This window comes from Rhinolophus hipposideros (genome assembly GCF_964194185.1).
Source record: "Rhinolophus hipposideros genome assembly, chromosome: 9".
NCBI lineage: Eukaryota > Metazoa > Chordata > Mammalia > Chiroptera > Rhinolophidae > Rhinolophus > Rhinolophus hipposideros.
This window is the reverse complement of record NC_138055.1, coordinates 41,158,342-41,176,381: the sequence shown is the minus strand read 5'-3', so window position 1 is coordinate 41,176,381 and position 18,040 is coordinate 41,158,342. Positions and strand designations below refer to the sequence as shown.

General features: G+C 38.7%; 3 protein-coding genes across 8 annotated transcripts in view; 1 reads left to right on the top strand and 2 right to left on the bottom strand.

The window, feature by feature from the left end:
* The window catches only part of AMN1 (antagonist of mitotic exit network 1 homolog), a 50,168-nt gene extending 39,848 nt beyond the window's left edge, over positions 1-10,320 (top strand). For 4 of the 5 annotated variants that reach the window (XM_081059822.1, XM_081059824.1, XM_081059823.1 and 1 more), the window contains one exon: positions 7,983-10,295. In XM_081059822.1, the coding sequence (XP_080915948.1) occupies positions 7,983-8,056 (74 nt within the window). In that variant the 3' untranslated portion in view covers positions 8,057-10,295. Of the gene's footprint in view, positions 1-7,982 lie in introns of all 5 variants that reach the window. The other variant, XM_081059821.1, reaches the window with a different exon arrangement.
* A 431-nt stretch (positions 10,321-10,751) lies between these two features.
* ETFBKMT (electron transfer flavoprotein subunit beta lysine methyltransferase) lies at positions 10,752-17,727 on the bottom strand. Of its 2 annotated transcripts, XM_081059818.1 has the most exons (5): positions 17,543-17,727; positions 17,159-17,255; positions 15,596-16,035; positions 13,652-13,782; positions 10,752-12,860 (listed from the first exon to the last, which is right to left on the bottom strand). In XM_081059818.1, exons 3-5 carry the CDS (start codon positions 15,919-15,921, stop codon positions 12,511-12,513), a joined length of 807 nt encoding a protein of 268 aa, XP_080915944.1. In that variant the 5' UTR covers positions 15,922-16,035; positions 17,159-17,255; positions 17,543-17,727; the 3' UTR covers positions 10,752-12,510. The 2 variants fall into 2 exon arrangements, with proteins under 2 accessions (XP_080915944.1, XP_080915945.1); XM_081059819.1 differs by lacking the exon at positions 17,159-17,255 and having other exon boundaries at positions 17,543-17,711.
* Positions 14,530-15,111, bottom strand: LOC308502270 (MICOS complex subunit MIC10-like). The gene has a single exon (XM_081059826.1). The coding sequence runs from the start codon at positions 14,993-14,995 to the stop codon at positions 14,759-14,761; it is 237 nt and encodes a 78-aa protein (XP_080915952.1). The 5' UTR covers positions 14,996-15,111; the 3' UTR covers positions 14,530-14,758.
* Positions 17,728-18,040: the final 313 nt, after the last annotated feature.

The window sequence follows — 18,040 nt, the reverse complement described above, 5'->3', positions numbered from 1 at the left end:
ATAGTCAATGGTATTGTAACAGAGGGGTAAGATGTCAGAGGGGTAGTAGCTTGGGGGGTGGGTTATCACTTTATGAGGGGTTTAAATGTCTAACGATTATGTTGCTTTGTACACCTGAAACTAATAAAATAAAAAGTGTTCCATGCATAAAGTGACTAGTTCAGCTCACAATCCTGGAAGGATCTTGCATGGTAGGATCTATATATCATACTTTGAAAAACTGCTTTTCTACAAAGAAAAATTGTCAGTAAACTTCAGTTCTTGAAGCAAGAGCATGACCTCTCTTTCAAATCACTTGTCTTTTCATGTGGCTGTTCGAAGTGGTGTAAGCAGACATTGAAACGGCAGGAGTTCAAAATTTGGGAGATATAATTATATTTTTGACCTGGAAGATTACCTAGTCCAGCATTTACCACCTCTATTACTGTTATATAAATGAGACAAAGATGATCTCTCTACATATATATTGGTCCTCTATTTTACTTCTTCACAGCAGACTGGGACTAGTACCTTAAAATCCAACTTACACCAAACTCAAATTTTTACTTATCCAGTTGTTGTAAATATAATCTAAATAATCAGATTTTTATCTATCCATCCAGAGCTTGCCTGCTTTGCACACCCTGAAAAACTGCACTCAACATTTACTACCCATAAGGAAGATAAAACCCAGGGCTATAAAAGACCCCCAAGCCACTCTTGCCCTTTGAGGGCTCTCTGCCCTAGAGATGCCTTACCTTGCTACCGAGCAACATCCTGACACATAAACTCCCTCTTCAGTTCTCTGGGAGCTTCCTCACCTACTCCCCTTCTGAGTAGTGTCCCCACACACTGCACCACACACACACACTCACACACACACCTTTGGAGGGTCTCATGTTGTAAGGGGTTTCCTTTGCATGAAAACCTATCAAAGTGTGGCCCAAATAAAACTTGTGTCCTACTGTCACCTTGTGATTATATCTTCCTTGACCTGTCTCCAAATCCTTTGAATTCAATAACTATAGTTACATGGTATAGTTTTCTAGAAGACACCAGAGGTGTTATTGGGAAATAACATTGTACCTTGGCTCTTGTCTTCTTGAAGGAAAGACTTCAATCAAGAGACAGTTTGTGTAGCATGAATAGAAGTTTATTAGTAAAATAGACCCAAGAGGGAAGCAGCCTCGCCTGCCTTACATTGAATCACCTCCCCCCTCCCTTTTATTTCTCCTTCTCCCCCTGAGGTGCCTGGTCCTCTGGCGTTTAGCAATGCATTGTTTGGGTTTAGGGGCATGTGTAAACACACCCCTTGGTTTGGGCGCATATGTAAACTCATCCCTTTGGGGCACCTGAAAACCTGGATCCTGTTGGGCTAGTCAGGTATTAATGATCCTGACAAACAGGATGTGTCCCCCTCTTCTCTGACTTCTAACAACATGTCTCTGATTTAGAGGTATGTGTAAGCCTGGAGTCCTGCTGGGCAGTCAGGGGTCTTGACTCAAGCAGGAGCTACAGCAAGGGGCTTTCTAACCGGGGCTGGGTTTTGTTGTTGTTGTTTTTTTTTTGTCCTGCTCCTTTCTGTCTATTTACCTGAAGTAGAAATATTGATGTAGGTGATGTTGGATCTGCCGGCAGTTTCTGAGTGCTGGCCGGGATCCTGTCTTGTGAAGCCGAAGAATGGAAACATGGACCAGGGAGTTTTAAAAGTTTTAAAAACAGGATAGTTTATTAGAGGCAGGAGAAGAGATTGCAGCTCCTGAGCGGGAAGGGGTCCCGAATTGGGGGTGCTCCATGACTGAGGCAAAAGCTCCTACCTTTATACCTTCCCTTTGTCTGTTTGGGGAAGGGGAGCGGTTCGGAGAAGGGAATTGTTTGAAGAAGGGAACCTGGCGCCTTCTGATGAAATTCATCTACCAGGTTGGTTCTGCTTGCCCATCCTAAAGGAATTAGCAAAGCAACCCACTCTTATCTATCAGATCTGCTCCGTTTGTCAGGCCAAAATGAATTTTATGATTTACCTCAAGGCCTTATTACATTATATCCTGGAGCAAAGGAGTGATTTCAAAACCTGGAGTTTTAGGATATGGCTATCTTTGATTATTCCACCAGGGACCTCCCTGTCTAACGACAAGTTAACTAACAGGTTTCATACCTACCCTATCAGAGGTATAGCATAAAAAAAGTTTATATGTCCAAAAGGTTTGGGAAATGCAACACGCCAGTGTGATGAATATTATCAAAGGCTCTGAAAAATACGATAGATAAGAAAGAAGCTTTTCACTCCAAGCATTCCCCAAAATTTTTTAGCACAAAATACTATGTATGTTATTTTTCTGACCCCCGATTTCACAGAATAGGAAAATGAGATATTTGCCCATTGTGACACAGGTTTTAATAATACTGCCAAGACTAAAACTAAAATCTCCAGATACAGTGAAATGAGCACCTATCCCCAGTCTCCTGCCATCTCTCCAAAACATGGAATAACTTATCTTTTATGGACCTAAACTTTCTCTTACGTATATTAGTCAGTCATACAATTAGGAGATATGATAAAAGTTCATACACAATGGTTTTTATCAATAAAGGTTCTTAAAGAGAAAAAGCTGAAGTTGTTCTGCTACCCAGATCATCCCTACTCGTCCCCCTTTCCTGCCAGTATTACTACCATTAGGTGTTTTTGGTACCACCACTGGATGAAGATAAAGTAGGCTAATATATTCCCCTGTAATTTTTTTTCTCCAAAGAAGACAATTGCTTTTTTTGGACTGAAAAGTGAAAATCCTTCTTTCGTGACACATTATACAACATGTTTCCTCTTGCTTATGTATTCATGTGATTGCTCATGTATGACTATATAAAACAATACAATTGACAGTCTATAAAAAGAATATATGTATGTACATATGTTTGTGCAATTCTAATATTATGTTAGCCTCACAGCAACCTGACCCCCACATTGGTAGTTATTGGGCACGGCCAGAGGAATGAGTCATGGGAGACCAAACAAATTAGAATTTGTTTGGCGTGTTTGAGCAGCGGGAGGTCAGGTTAAAAAACACCATGAACTCCCTGAGTAAGAGGGTTATGGAGTTTTCTAAGGGGAGGTAAACAGGCTGTTCTTCAATGCTTCAGGGGCTTTTGTTGCATCATTCATTGCAACTGAGGGTTTCGGGGTGTGACCATGTCCTCTTACTGTACATTCTGGTTCCATGCCATTGTCCAGGAATGTTCAGGTCCGTTGATCATGGGCTCCTGTGAGAAAAATACAAGCCAGCAGGTACAAGCAAGCAGGGAGCAAGACAAGATGGCTTCTAAGATAAGATGGTTTCTATTCAATACAGTTTCTATTCAATACATTCCTGGCCTCTTTCCAGGCCTGAGGTGGTTTCTGCTCCTGGCCTAACAGTAGTACCTACTGCAGTTATCCATCAGATTCCCTGAATTAATAGGTTTATGTTCTCTACTATATCTGTAGGTATTTATAAAATTTCCTTCTAGTTAGACTATAAACAAAACTCCACACTATAAATTAGGTCTTGAAACTGTCAGAAGCACTCTGATTTTATTTCTGCAGAAGAAACAAACAAAAAAAACTAAGATGCTGTTTTAAAATCCTGTAAATAATAGACATTATAGAAGCAGGAAAGTAATTCTTAAACTTAAGCTTTCAATTTAATTATGTCTATAATGGTGATCAGTATGTTCAACTCACACACTTTTGTTAATCTTCTATGGTGAACATGCATTTTAGTTTCTCATAATTATCTAAATATGTTTCATAGTAGTCACAGACGTGGAGGTTTAGATTTTAGAATGGCAATAAAGCAATTGGATAGTAGTAGCATCCTTATGTTTACATTAAAAGACAGGAAAACCCAAGAGGAAATCTGCTGCTTGGAATTGACTCAATTTTAGTGATATCTAAGCATTTGTTTCAACCTGATTTCTTTACAAGCAAATTCTTTACATAGATTCCTAGATGACAGCATTATCAAGATTTACCCCAAAGCGCCAAAACAGAGGTATTTAAGACCCAAGTGGTTTGCTTCAGTTTCCCTATAATTAAACTGATTACTTGCTTAAAGGACAACTTTTTTTTCTTTTTCATTTTCTCAATCCTATATTATTCTGTTACCTCCTCCTTATTTATTCATTCATTACTATTTCAGTATCACATAACGAAGCATTAGAATTCTGACCATTGTTAATAAAAAAATGTGCCTAGCCTCACTTTTTGCCCCTGTGTATTCTACAAAAATGTCTAAAGTACATTTTCTTTGATCATTTGGAAAAAATTAGTTTGTTAATTTATATTTCCCATGATTTCTTTTTCTTGGTGCTCCAAAAGTCCCTATCATGAATCTCTTTCAAAAAGTGGTCTCCATCTATATTAGTCGTAGATTTTTAGAGAGATGGTGAATGTTTCCTTAGAAGTCTTTTTTTTTTTTTAACTTTTAAAATTTATTTTAAGTGTTTTTTCCAGGACCCATCAGCTCCAAGTCAAGTAGTTGTCTCAATCTAGCTGTGCGGGGCGCAGCTCACAATGGCCCATGTGGGGGTGGGACTGGCAACCCTGGTGTTACGAGCATGGTGCTCTAACTAGCTGAGCTAACGGGGCATGGCCCCGTAAGTCTGGTAAACAACTCCCTTGTTTTAAAGATAAAAGAACTGAGATACAATGAGTTGAAATGGCTTGCCCCAGATCTTAGAAATAGCTGATGGTAGAACTAGAAGTAAAAACCTGAGTCATCTGATCCATGATCTCCAGTTCTTTCCCCCCAATAGAATAGTTTCCTGAGCCCATGGTTTCTCCCTATAGCATAAACTCCCAGGCATTGAATATTTCTACTGTTCAAACTCACAGTCCAAATACTCTTTATTTTCAGAGGAAAAGCTGCCTGAGGAGACTTGAATAATGTAATACTGCCATCTAGCATAAAAATGTTTTAATTACATAAAAATATATTGTATGCTTACTATTGAAGGGAGAGTGTCTTCCTATTTATGTGCGACAATAAATTCCTACAGAAGAGTGACACAAATATAGTCAGAAAACAAATATTTATATATAATGTTTGATAACATTCATAGCTAGTAAAAATGCCAAAATAATCCTAGAACAACAGCTAAAATGAAATTAGTGTTTTTCAATTTTTGTTCTTTTATAAAATTGTATTGGCTATTCTGGGTAATTTGAATTCCCATATGAATATTAGGATCATCTTGTCATTTTCTTTAAAAAAACGAAGTGGGGGTATTTTGGTAAGGATTGCGTTGAAGCCATAGATTTGGGAAGGATTACCATCTTTTTTTTCAGTATATGTGCTGCCGAAGCGAGCACGAATATTACCATCTTAACATTAAGTCTTCTGATCTATGAACATGGATGTCTTTCCATTTATTTAGATCTTTAATTTCTTTCAACAATGTTTTAGTTTTCAGAGTATGTGTTTTTTTTCACTTGTTATATTTAGTCCTAAGTGTTTTTTTTCTTTTTAATGGCAATAAAAATGGAATTAGTTTCTTAATTTCATTTTTGGATTGTTTGTTGCCACTGTATAGAAACACATTTGATATCTGTATATTGATCTTATACCCTGCAACCTTGCTGAGCTTTATTACTTCTGATTTTTTAGAGGATTCCTTTAGACATTCTATATGCAATATTACATAAGCTACAAATAAAATAGTTTTATTTCTTCCTTTCCAACATGAATGCCTTTGATTTCTATTTCTTTCCTGATTTCCTTGGATGCAACCTCCAGTGCAATGTTGAATAGAAGTGGCAAAGAGCAGACATCCTTGTCTTGTTCCTGATCTTAGGGGGAAAACATTTAGTGTTTCACCATTAAGTATGATGTTAGCTGTGGTTTTCCATAGATGCCCTTTATCATTTTGAGCAAGTTCCCTTCTATTCCTAGTTTGTTGAATGTTTTTATCATGAGTGTTGGATTTCGTCAAATGGTTTTTCTGTCTATTGAGATGATCATGTGGTTATTGTCCTTTATTCCATTGATATGCTATATGTCATAGGCAGAATGATGCCCCCACCCAAAGATATCCATGTTCTAATGCCCAGAACCTGTGTGTATTTTAGGTTATATAAGATTGCAAATGGAATTGAAAAGTTGCTAGTCAGTTGACCTTAAAATAGGGAGATTATCCCAGATTATCCAGGTGTGCCCAATGTAATTATTAGAGTCCTTAAAAGTGCAAGAGGGAGGCAGAAGGAGAACCATAGAGATGGCAGCGTGAGAAGGATTCTGTCCAATGTTGTTCACTTTGAATATGTAGGAATACAAAGAATATGGTGGCTTTCTAGAAGCTAGAAAAGTCAGAGGTGGATTCTCCCCTAGAGTCTCCAAAAAGGAATGCTGACCTGCTAAAACCTGATTTTAATTCAGTGAGACCCATTTTGGGATTCTGACCTCCAAAACTGTACGATAATGAATTTGTGCTGTTTTAAGCCATTAAGATTATGGTAATTTATTATAACAGAAATAGGAAACTAATACAGTGTATTACATTGATTTCCAGATGTTCAACCAATCTTGCATACCTAAGTCCCAGTTGATCATGGCATATAATCTTTTCTATATTTTTACTAGATTTGGTTTGCTAGTGTTTTCTTGAGGATTTTTGAGTACATATTCTTAAGAGAGATTGGTCTGTAGTTTTGTGTGTGTGTGTGTGTGTGATGTCTTTGGTATCAGGGTAATATTGGCCTCAGAATGAGTTGTGAAGTGTTCTCCCTCTCTACTAGTATAGCCAATCTAGCTTTGTTATAGTTGCTGTTTGCATGATACATCTTTGTCCATCCTTTTACTTTCAACCTATTAGAAACCTGTCTTTAATTTAGATTTCTTATATAATACATTTCCTCTATAATAACTAATTAATAACTGATATTTTTCTGACAATGAACAAAACTATATTTGTTGTCTTACTAGCTGTTTCTTTTAAATTAGCTGCTGCTGTAAACCATTATTTTCCCAACTGTAATAACTTCTCAATTCCATACAGTCTTTTATTCTTCTCCTTGCACTAAACTTTGGTATTTGGTCTTATTTTTATTTTGCTTAAAATAAAATTTAGTAATCATATGTTGGACCCACTTTTTTTTCCTATTGGTGTGTGAAATCTGTAAGTCTGAGAATCACTAAACTAGAACATTTCCAAGACTAGGTTAGAGATATGTTGTACATAAAACATAGATTGTGTCTACGGAACAAGTTTGTTAAACTTCTGAATAATTTTTAAAGTAGTAAATTTTTAGCAGTGTTTTTGCTTTGGTTTATATTTTTAAGACATTATAAAACTGACTTTGCAAAAGAGATGTAAACCTTATTAAAATCACTACTATACCTTGTGAATAATTGAAAACTATCTAAACGTCCAATAATACACATTGGTTAAAATATGAGTTTATATAATAGTATCTATTAAAAACCATCCTTTATAATAGTATTGTATGACATGGAAAACTGTTCAACTACAGGTCAGTTTGTCTTATTCTAGTAACCGTTCCCACCCCTAATCTTTTTGGACATGTTGCAACTTCCCAAGGTGCTTTACCATACCTGTTGGCTTTCTTTAATCCTGCTCATTCCTTTGTAAATAGCCGCTTTATTAAACCCTATTCGAATACTTTACTTTAGTGCATCATCCATTTCCTGCCAGGAGCCTGAGAAAGGCAATATACACAGGTTCATGATGAAATTACACCATTTCCCTCTGGTTGGTGAAATTACAGAGAAACAATATATGCCTGTTTTTTAAAAGTATTACTATGATGTGTGCACTACAACTAATAATAGTGACGGTTACCATTAATTAAATGTATTTTAGTTGTATATTATTCTTTACATATCATTTCATTTAATCCTTTAAATAACCCTATGAGATAGAATAGTTACCATCCCCAGTTTATGCATGAAGATACATGAAATATCTCTGATTACTGTGAATTAATGTATTATCATTGTTTTCTTTTGTAGATCATTCACGAGAAGTCTTGGAGCAATTAGTAGGCCCAAACAAATTAAAGCAAGTGACATGGACTGTTTACTGATGCTCATTGAAGCTATGATCTTCACACTACCAGGAAATGATGGTCTTGGAGACTGGCTTTTCAATGTATAATGTGGTTTGTGCTTTAACCAGACTCTTAAACACTTTAACAGTGCTATTAATATTACTCTGTGTTTGTTTGATGAGTCAGTTTTTGAAATGGTAATCCTAGCATGCCCACTGATGGATTTGGGGTGGGGGTAGGGAGGGTGTTTGTTTCTTAAACAACAAAGTTTTAAAATTACCTGTTTTCCCTGGAGATTTCCTTCTCCTACCTATTTAAGCTGTTCTAAGAGAAACTTACCAATATGGATAGACATTAAGAGAATGCTAAGTATTTCTAAAAACATTAATTACCTTTCTAGCTATTTTCTGGCTCCTACCTTCCTGAAGTATTTAAATGCCCACTGGCCAAAAGCAAAGCTGAACATCCAGCCTATAAATTCTTTACACATTTTAATATTTCAGTGAAATGAAGAAATATAATATTCTCATCCATGATATCATATACCTTCGCCATTCACCATATGAATGTTACTAAGGCCCTTGTCCAACCACTTCATTGATTTTTATGGCTATTTTTTCTGAAAAGAGTTCCCAGACCTAATTCCAACATCTGTATGTGTGTGGGGTCCCCCCACACGAACAAACAATTCTCAGACATCAGCCAGGCATCCAAGAATTCAACTCAATACTGACACTATTTACTTGGAGATAGCGTCAGATTCTATAGGTTAAAGGTTCAGTCCTAAAAGACTGCCCTCCTCTACCCCCCACTTCAGATGCCAGTTGCAAGGCCAAGTTGTTACCTGTGCTTCAGACCAATCAGCTACAAACTTGCCTCCTTGAGTTCGATTAATTTGCTAGAACACTCAAACTCAGGAAAACATGTCCATTCACTAGAATACCAGTTTGTTACAAAAAATATTAAAGGATACCAATCAACAGCCTGATGAAGAGATACATAAGGAGAGGTCCTGAACAAAGGAACTTCTGTCCTCATGGAGGTTGGAAGGTGGAAGGCTTCTGGTTCTTCAGCCCGGAAGCTCTCCAAACCCCCTCTTTGTAGGTTTTTATGGAGGCCTCATTACATAGGCATGATTAATTAATTCATTGGCCACTGGTGATTGATACAAACTCTAGTCCCTCCTCCCCAGAAAATCGGGGTGAGACTGAAAGTTCCAACCTTTTATTCATGATTGGTTCATGGCAACCAGCTTCCATTCTTAGGCTCTTTGCAAAAGTCACCTTCATTAACATAAACCCAGTTATGGTGGAAAGGGCTTATTATGAATAACAAGACACCCTTTCACCTTTATGGCTCTGTTTTCAGGAACTGAGGACAAGAGACCAAATACAGGTAACCCCCTTACAACACGGCACTTCTGTAAACATGGTTTCACTCTAACACGGTCTGAGAATTGGGGAAAACCTTCGTATAACACGTCATCCTAGAACACAGTTTCATTCTAACACGGTTTGAGAATTAGAGAAATCCCTAAAGAACCCAGAGCGTAATAAGAGCTTTTAAGAGCAAAAAATCTCATTCGAAATTAGGGAAATCCCTGAACAACATGGAATGTAATAAGAATTAAGTAGTGATGACGAAGAAAACATTATTTAATACGTATTAATGTGTTATACTTTTGGTGAAAATAAAGATATTTCTCTTAATTATAAAAATATAATAGTATGTTTTTTAAATTTTATACTAGTTCTTTGTTTTGTATAACATGGCCTTTTTAGGAACCTAACAACTGTGTTATACAGGGGTTACCTGTATAATAAATGATGCTCCATTACTCTCATTGCTTAGGAAAATTCCAAAGGTTTTGGGAGCTGTAAGCCAGCAACTTTGTATGAAGACCAAATACGTCTAAGAAATATATTTTGGTCATCTGAATGATCAAATATATATCTATCTTATAAATCACAATATCACATTTCCCAAGTATGTTTTCTCTATGAATTTTCTTCCTTAAAAACTGCATTCAGGAATGTGTAAGAATGAGTGAATACAAACTATTATTCAGAGTTTGTATCCTGCAGTTCTGTTGGTTTCACATTGTGAAATAAACAACACAGGTCTCAGTTTTCAAATGAAACATATTCTTCTTCTATAATCACAAAATTCTCTCACTTATCATGTGCTAAAACTACCCCAATTTAAGCATATTACTTGTGCCATGAGCCTGTCTCAGTACTTTCTTAAAGATGTCCTGTTTTAACGCTGATGTCATAAAAAACAAAGAAAGTATGATACGGTAAACTTCTTGTATGTGTTTAGGAGGGTTTACATATTCAATTCTATTTCTTGTCATTATTATTAATACTTTATAAATGTGATATGCTTATACTGTGGCGAAATACGAGGTGTGATCAAACAATCGGTGAATGTTTAAATTTAAAAAATTACAGTAAAAGACACATTGCCATTAATCCCCTTCAAAATACTCCCCCTCGCTTCAAACACACTTATCCCATCGTTCTTGCCACTTTCTGAAGCAGTTCTGGAAGTCCTCTTTTGTGTCTTTAGTTGCACTGTTGTGGCTGCCTTAATGTCCTGAATCATTTTGACTTTGGGGAAGAGCCAGAAGTCTTATGGTGCCACATCCAGTGAATAAGGTGGATGAGGACACATCCTAATGTTTTCATTTGACAGAAATTGCTGTATGCCAGAAGCGATGTGTGACACGGAGTTGTCATGATGGAGGATGATTTACGGCACACTTTAAAACACACTTTCTCTCAACTGTAGCTCACACCCAACCGACTGCACTGAACAAGTTGAAACTTGTCACACACTGTTACTAAGGTTCGACGTGCCGCTTCCTATATTGAAGATCCCTGCCTTTCAATTGGATGGCACTTGGCAGCAGCATACACCATATTTTGCGATCATAATGGAAAGGCTCTGTGTCACACATCGCTTCTGCTACAGCAATTTATGTGAAGTAAAAACATTATGGTGTATCTTCATCCACCTTATTCACTGGATCTGGCACCATGTAACTTCTGGCTCTTCCCCAAAGTCAAAATGACCATGAAAAGAAAACGTTTTGAATGGATTCAGGACATTGAGGCAGCCATGACAGCGCAACTAAAGACACTCACAAAAGAGGACTTCCAGAACTGCTTCAGAAAGTGGCAAGAATGATGGGATACGTGTGTTTGAAGCGAGGGGGAGTATTTTGAAGGGGATTAATGGCAATGTCTTTTAATGTAAGAAATTTTTATTTAAACATTTACCATATATATATGATAAATGTGTGTGTGTGTGTGTGTGTATACACATATATAATCTCCATCCATCTACTACCAAGCTACATTTTATACTTAACTCGTAACATATATAATGATTACAGCAGTTTTAAATTAGGTAATAGGAAATACAATACATATAATTAGTACAAAGCTACAAGACCCAAAGGTGAAAACTAGGTATCCCTCCCACCCCAGTCCACCAATTCTCTTGTATCCTCTCAGAAGTCAACCATTATTACCAGTTTCTTGTTTATCTTTCCAGGGATATTTTATGTATACTGCAAGCAACACTGTATTTTATACATATACATACATATGTAGGTATTGTCAAACAAACTCAGAAAGAGTCTAGAAGCTTTGCTAAAAAAATAAATAAAGATTTATTCAAGGATCTGAGAATTTGCAAACTGGAAACACAGCTAGGCAAAAACACTTCTGGAAGTGTTCCCAAGAAGAAAAGTTAAGAGTTCTTATAGAAAAAGTCATATCCCTGAGAATGATCAGTCTTGCATTCTTAGCCCAAGGATTAGTCCAGGACGGTTATCAGCCTGATGTCAGAGATCTAGATGATGGATGACAGGGAGTCTGGAGGAAGGGCAACAGGAGGTTGGGTCACATCCTGAGTCCTTTAGGGGGTAGTCAGAGGGTTATCCATAGGTAAATAAATGTCTGGGCATTGACAAAGGACTAGAAAGTTCAAAAGTTTAAGTTTCAAGGCTAGTTAAGACAAGGAAAAGAATCGTTTCCTTATGCCTCAATCTTCATAATGTTAATAATTTAACAGCTTGGTTAAAGTGACTCCATTTTGTATTTTCCCTGTCTTCATGCTTTTCCTCAGTATGTATATAGTTTTGTGGGTTTTTTTTACATAAATAGTGGTATACTATACACAATCTTCTTCACATTGTTTCTCACTTATGTCATAGTGTTTTTATTGATACAGAAAATCCCGAAAATCTGGCATAACCAATTTTTAGCTAACCTTGGTAAGTCATGAAGGAGGTATCATAAGGAGTCATAGTACAGAGTATGTAGGAAAATTCTAAAATCTTTATTTTAATCCATGATTGTCAATGAAACCCTATTGTGGACTAAATCTTACATTCTTCTCTACTTTGTATTTTGTTTGTTTAATTCAACAATACATTATATAGTGGTCCTCAATTACACAAACAGACTCTGCTACAATTTCTAATTCCAAGGCTGGAAATCCCACACTGTGCTTGTTGTCAGTCCATTGTTTTCTTGCCTAGTAGGTTCCGGAAGTGAATATTCTACCACTTTGTGCAATTGATGCTGAATGCTATGTCCTCTGAACTGGGGTCGTCCAGGGTCACCAATCAGCACTTGAGTTCTGTGGATCCAAAAGCAATTCTTCAGCCATCGATGAAGACTATCTGCAAGGTCTTCATCATAAAACATATCTCCAAGCACAACAAGGTCCCACTTATCTTGTTCCAAATCCAAAATGTTTTTGATTAAAATGGGAAAAGGATTCAGTTGATTCAATTCACAATTTAGTATAATAGCCATTCCTGCAACTTTAAAAAAAAACACATGATGAATTGGTATATACTAGGCTCTTCTAATTCCCTATTGATTAAGTAATTTAGAAAATCTAACAATATGTTTTTTCCCCTTTTTGTTAAAAGATGATTTTAGGATAAAGTTTATGCCAATATAAGCTATTTACTGAAATTTTCAAATATATGATTGGATATCCAATCATTGTTTTCAATTATTTTGAAAACAAAATAAAAGATACAAAAGACCTGGAAATGTTGGGGTTTTAAGGAACATTTGCTGATCTCAATAACCAAGAGGTTTGGTTTGTTATAGGAGACAGGGAAATATGCCTTGGTCTTGAGTAGGGTAGCAAGTTAGAACTGAACCCCGTTATAAAATAAGGATCTTCAAGAGTTGGATCCTCAGTGAAAGGAAAGACGAGAAGAAAATCAGATAAAACTTACCTCTCTCAACTTGGGTTCTAATGGAACAAAATCCATTAAAGACACAGGCCTACCCTCACTTGGGTTTTAGGTCAAATAAACACTATCTACATATTTCAGGAAATTTTTAGCTCAGAAATGAACAGTAAATTCTCAGGTTAGTATCACTTTGGGCTAGCTGACGGACACAAATACCAATTCTCTTGGGAAAAATGCACCATGAACTCGGGCCTCCCAAGATTCCCAGATAATGTACCACAGGACATAGTTCACAATATCATATTCTACACATGGAAATAAGCTATCATGTAGATAAGACATCTGTGGATATCCTGGAAGAAAAAACGATGAGCTTTAAATATTTTTAAATATGAAATCCTTACTAGGGTCTATGTCAGTGGCCAAAATCCTCGACGCCCCACTCATCTTAGCAGCGATAGCCGTGGCTCCACATCCACTCCCAAGATCCAACACAGATTTGCCTCTGACGACGTCAGGATTATCCAAAAGATACCTAAGTCCCAAAGACAGAGAAAAACATTATCTAAGAGATGGGAGAAACTCAAGTTAAGAGGTGACCCCCCAAATTTCTTTGGATTGACTAGAAAAGAAATAGTGGAACTTAGCAGAACTTGGTCCAACCTGGGCAAATCGAGCCTGCCTAGAGTGAGACAAAATGTCGATCTTATGATAAGGGCTGGACAAAGGTGGCAGAGAGAGGACCCAGTCATTTGATCTTTCTCTTCAGCAGGTGTGAAGAGCAGTTCCATACAAGCGACAAATCATGCTCTTAAAGTCAACTTTTAAAAAGTACTGAGCACTTACTATGATCCAGAAACTACCAAGCACCAAGAATACAGAGTGACAAAATACTGCTATAGTCAGGACGGAATTCGCTAGATCCCAAAATTCACCATCTCCTTTTGATTGTTCACCATAGAATAGTTTTAACTACTGTTTGAATTGTATTATGATGACCTCTCTGGTAAGGTATGCTTACAACCAAATTCAGATCAGGGCTAAGTAGTTACCAAATGTGAAGATGAGTGGGAAAACACTGAAATAGTGAAAGCCAACTGACACTTGACCTTAGTATTGGGATAATAAATAGCAGGGACTGTGGCAAAGTAGGGGTGTATGGGCCCTTTCTAAAGGGACAGCTGCTACCCATCTTCAGCTGATTGTTGCCTCACAGAAATCCCATGCTATCAGAGATTATTCTTGTTTTTCAAATCAATGTAGATTTTTTTTTTTTTGCCAATTTTTGTTTAATTTATTTCTTTTAAGACCACCTCCTTGCAATTTCCAGAGAGAAAATACAAAACAAGACACAGACTTCGTTTCAAACACATAAACACTGTGCTGGAGTTTAAAGCATTGCTGATAACATTGTTACAGGAGAATGTCAGCTTACTCCAGGGCACTTCAATATTCCTGAGGAATAAACATGATTTCTCTTTTCCTCCCACTGGGATGTTCTCAGGTAAAAGTCACTGCTTCTGCTCTTTGACATATTTTCCATGTAGAAGATATGGAGACTGGAAATCATGCTGACAGTTGGAGTAGGCCATTCCCAATCCCATGCCAGAACCAAAGGTTAACGGCCACATTCTTCTTTTAAAGAAGGTAAGTGAGAAAACAAGTCCTAATCCAATACCAGTACCTATCTTCACGAGTGCGGTAGCCAAGCACCGGTCCCACTTCCTGCCGAGCTCGGAATCCGACATGTTCCCCACCCGGAGCCCCAGCTTTCCCGACCGTGGCGCCCCGTGCTCCGGTTCCCGGCCCAATGTAGATTTTTATATGAAATCTCTCAAATTTTAAATGTTAGGAACTGATATTTTAAAAGTTTACAAGTGTGTTAAGGAGCAGGAGCTGGTGTGCTGAATTAAGAATATGCAGATTAGAGCCTGCTGAATGAGGCCCAGTCATCCACAAGGGGGAGCGGGTACCTCCTTCTGCATGTGAGCTCCCACTTTGGGGCGGTGAAAACCACGGGGTAATTTTGATTGAAGACACAGTTTAAATTTCCACAAAGGAAATAGTCCCAAGATTTATTATTTCCAGATCCCAGATGCAAAGGGGCACAAATGAGCTCAGAGAATTCGGAGTGGAAGGGGCTGAAAAGCAAAAGATCTGTAGCAACCTTAAAGGTTCCTTTCCCCCTTTCTTCCGCCTCTCCCCCCACCCCCGCACTCTGGTTCAAGCCAGTTGTTTCTCAATCTAGTTGTTAAGAGCCTTGGGGGGAAGGGGCCCCCCACCCCCACCCCCGCTGAGGCGTGAGCCACCGGGCTGGCCCCTGGATCCTAGTTCAATTAGGGCAATACCTAGACAGGGCTTGGCCTCCTGGCCAGTAGATTGCCCAGTAAGGATCGCTGTGGGGCCACAGGTCAGCTCTTTCCCACCAGAACTTGCATCTGGGGGTCAAAAGCCGCAACTGGATTTCGGGGGTGAGGCTGCCACTGCTGGTAACTTCAGTGTTCTCCTCCAGGAAAGCTTTCATCTCAGGGTCCAAAACGCGTCCAGTTCCTCTCCAAGGGCAGTGGCCCCAGGGAAACAAGGGAAGACCACTGCTTCTCACAGCCTTCAGAAAGACACCACAGCAGTTCATGGGAAATGGTGCAAATGCTCTCCAACCTAGGCTCAAAGCCATCCGTCCTTTTCTAAAATACAGGTTCTGTCAGTGTTGCTATTGATGAGCTGCTTCTCACGGGCAAAGAATAAGGATCTGGCTGCCAACTTGGTCTCCACTGGAATCTCTAGATCTCTAAAAACAGAAATAATACTGAAAATTCCAAGGCTCACACACACATCCAAATCCTATTACATAGAAAGCAAATATTACAGTGAAAGCTCTAGCAGATAATTGACAGATACAAGTTCATTTTAGATGAAAGCGTTGGTGCATCAATTTAGGAAAATCCAACCTTTTAAAAGGATGCCTTTTCACAATGGAATCTTTTTAACAATTTCGAACAACAATTATCCAAGCATTTTATATTGAGAGAAAGCTTCAGGAACAGTGCCTATCGCACAGAATACGGTATACCTTTAAAGTTCTTTCATACATTTAATCACTTACCTTTAAGCAGGCACTATGCTTGGCAACTCTGAACAAAAAAGTCCCTGTGTTCAGGGAGCTTAGAGATTCTAGTGGTGGGATGGAGCAATTAACAGGCAAACATAGTTCTTGCCTTTATGAGTCTAGCCAAGAGTCGTGGAGGTTAACAAACTATTGTCTGTGGGCAGAGGTATACAAATTATACTGAATACACTATTTATTTCAGTAATGATTGATTCTCATAGTATACATCAGTGTAAACAAGATTCAGATTTTTTTTTCCTTAAAAAGCTTCATGGTTTTCATTGTAACAAAAGAATGTCAACTCCCAAATCTCTTTCTGTAAATATCTCTGATAATTTATCTTTACCAAGCCTGGGGTGAAAAGATCTGTTCCAAAAGAAAAACCCTTTGAAAAGAAAAAGTAGGAAGGAGGAACAGCAATTTAAACACAAATTATACAGCCAGTTGTTAGGGATCTCTGGTCCTGTTCTGCATACATATTTTAAATAGTCTTATATCCACCTAAGTATTTAGAGTAGGGGCCCAAAACTCAGGTGCCTACCGGGAGCCAGACCGGTGATAAACTGAGTGACACAGGCCGACTGGGGGGTAACGGAGGGGCCGCGGCAAACTGGAGACTGCTTAACACTGGCTCTAAGGGGACGACAGCATTGCCAGACCTTCCAATTTCTCAGTCCAGATATTTACCCATAAACTCCCATTTTTAAATGTTAACAATTGAAATATCAAAACACGGGGCAGGCTAAAATGCCTATCAGAGCACTAGTCTAAGAATTCAGGACAGATGTCAGTGGGTGTTGGTTACCTCGCGTTTATGCCCTGGGGATCTCAGGGGTCTCTCACAGCCCGACACGTTCAATTCGGTTAGGAAGCCTTGGGTTAGCCCTTGAAATTGCACCAGCCTAAGATTTAAAAATAAAGCAGAGGAAACATGAGATGGTTTGGGACACCATGTCATCTCCATGTCACATGACTTTGGACAAGGACGCCTGGCCCAGCAACAATCGGTGATGAATACGTGCTTATGTGGTGGACACTCAGTATGTGTATTAATTGGTAAGGGAAGAGCCCGGGTTAAAATGGGTAAATTACGACAGTGTTGGTGACCACAAAAGTGTTATTTCCCTCCAAAGAGGACGGGACTCGATCTTAAAGGGACAGGCACAGGCAGTCTTCCTCCTCGCCTTACCTTGGCTTTGCCGACCCCGCCCTGAGACGCTAAAGCACAGGGTACGTCCGTCCCTCGCCTTTGTGCGTCTGTTCGCGCGCTCTTGACCACCGCGAGCGGGTCCCGCTTCCTGCGCCCGGGGCTCGCGGGGAGCAGGCGGCGCGACGGCGGGTCCGGGGCCGCAGGCTCCGCCTCCCCAGCGGCGCGTCCTCTTCCCGTCCCAAGCTTTCTTAAAGGGGCAGGCGGTGCGAAACCACAGGGCGCCCTGACCTCGCTTTGGAAATAAAGAAACGACAAGTTCTGATTTCTAAAATATTCATTATGAAACTATTTGTGACACTTTGTACCAATCACATTTCTAGGCAGGGGGCGTGGAGTGGTTTGCAAAATAGTGTACATGCCCTTTACGGCGCTTCCATTGCACTGCGATTACATCGTAATGTAAGCCCTCTCTTGTATAATAATTTTAATCACTGTACAGTCTAAATTTACTTGCAACTTGAATCAGTCAAGTCCTGG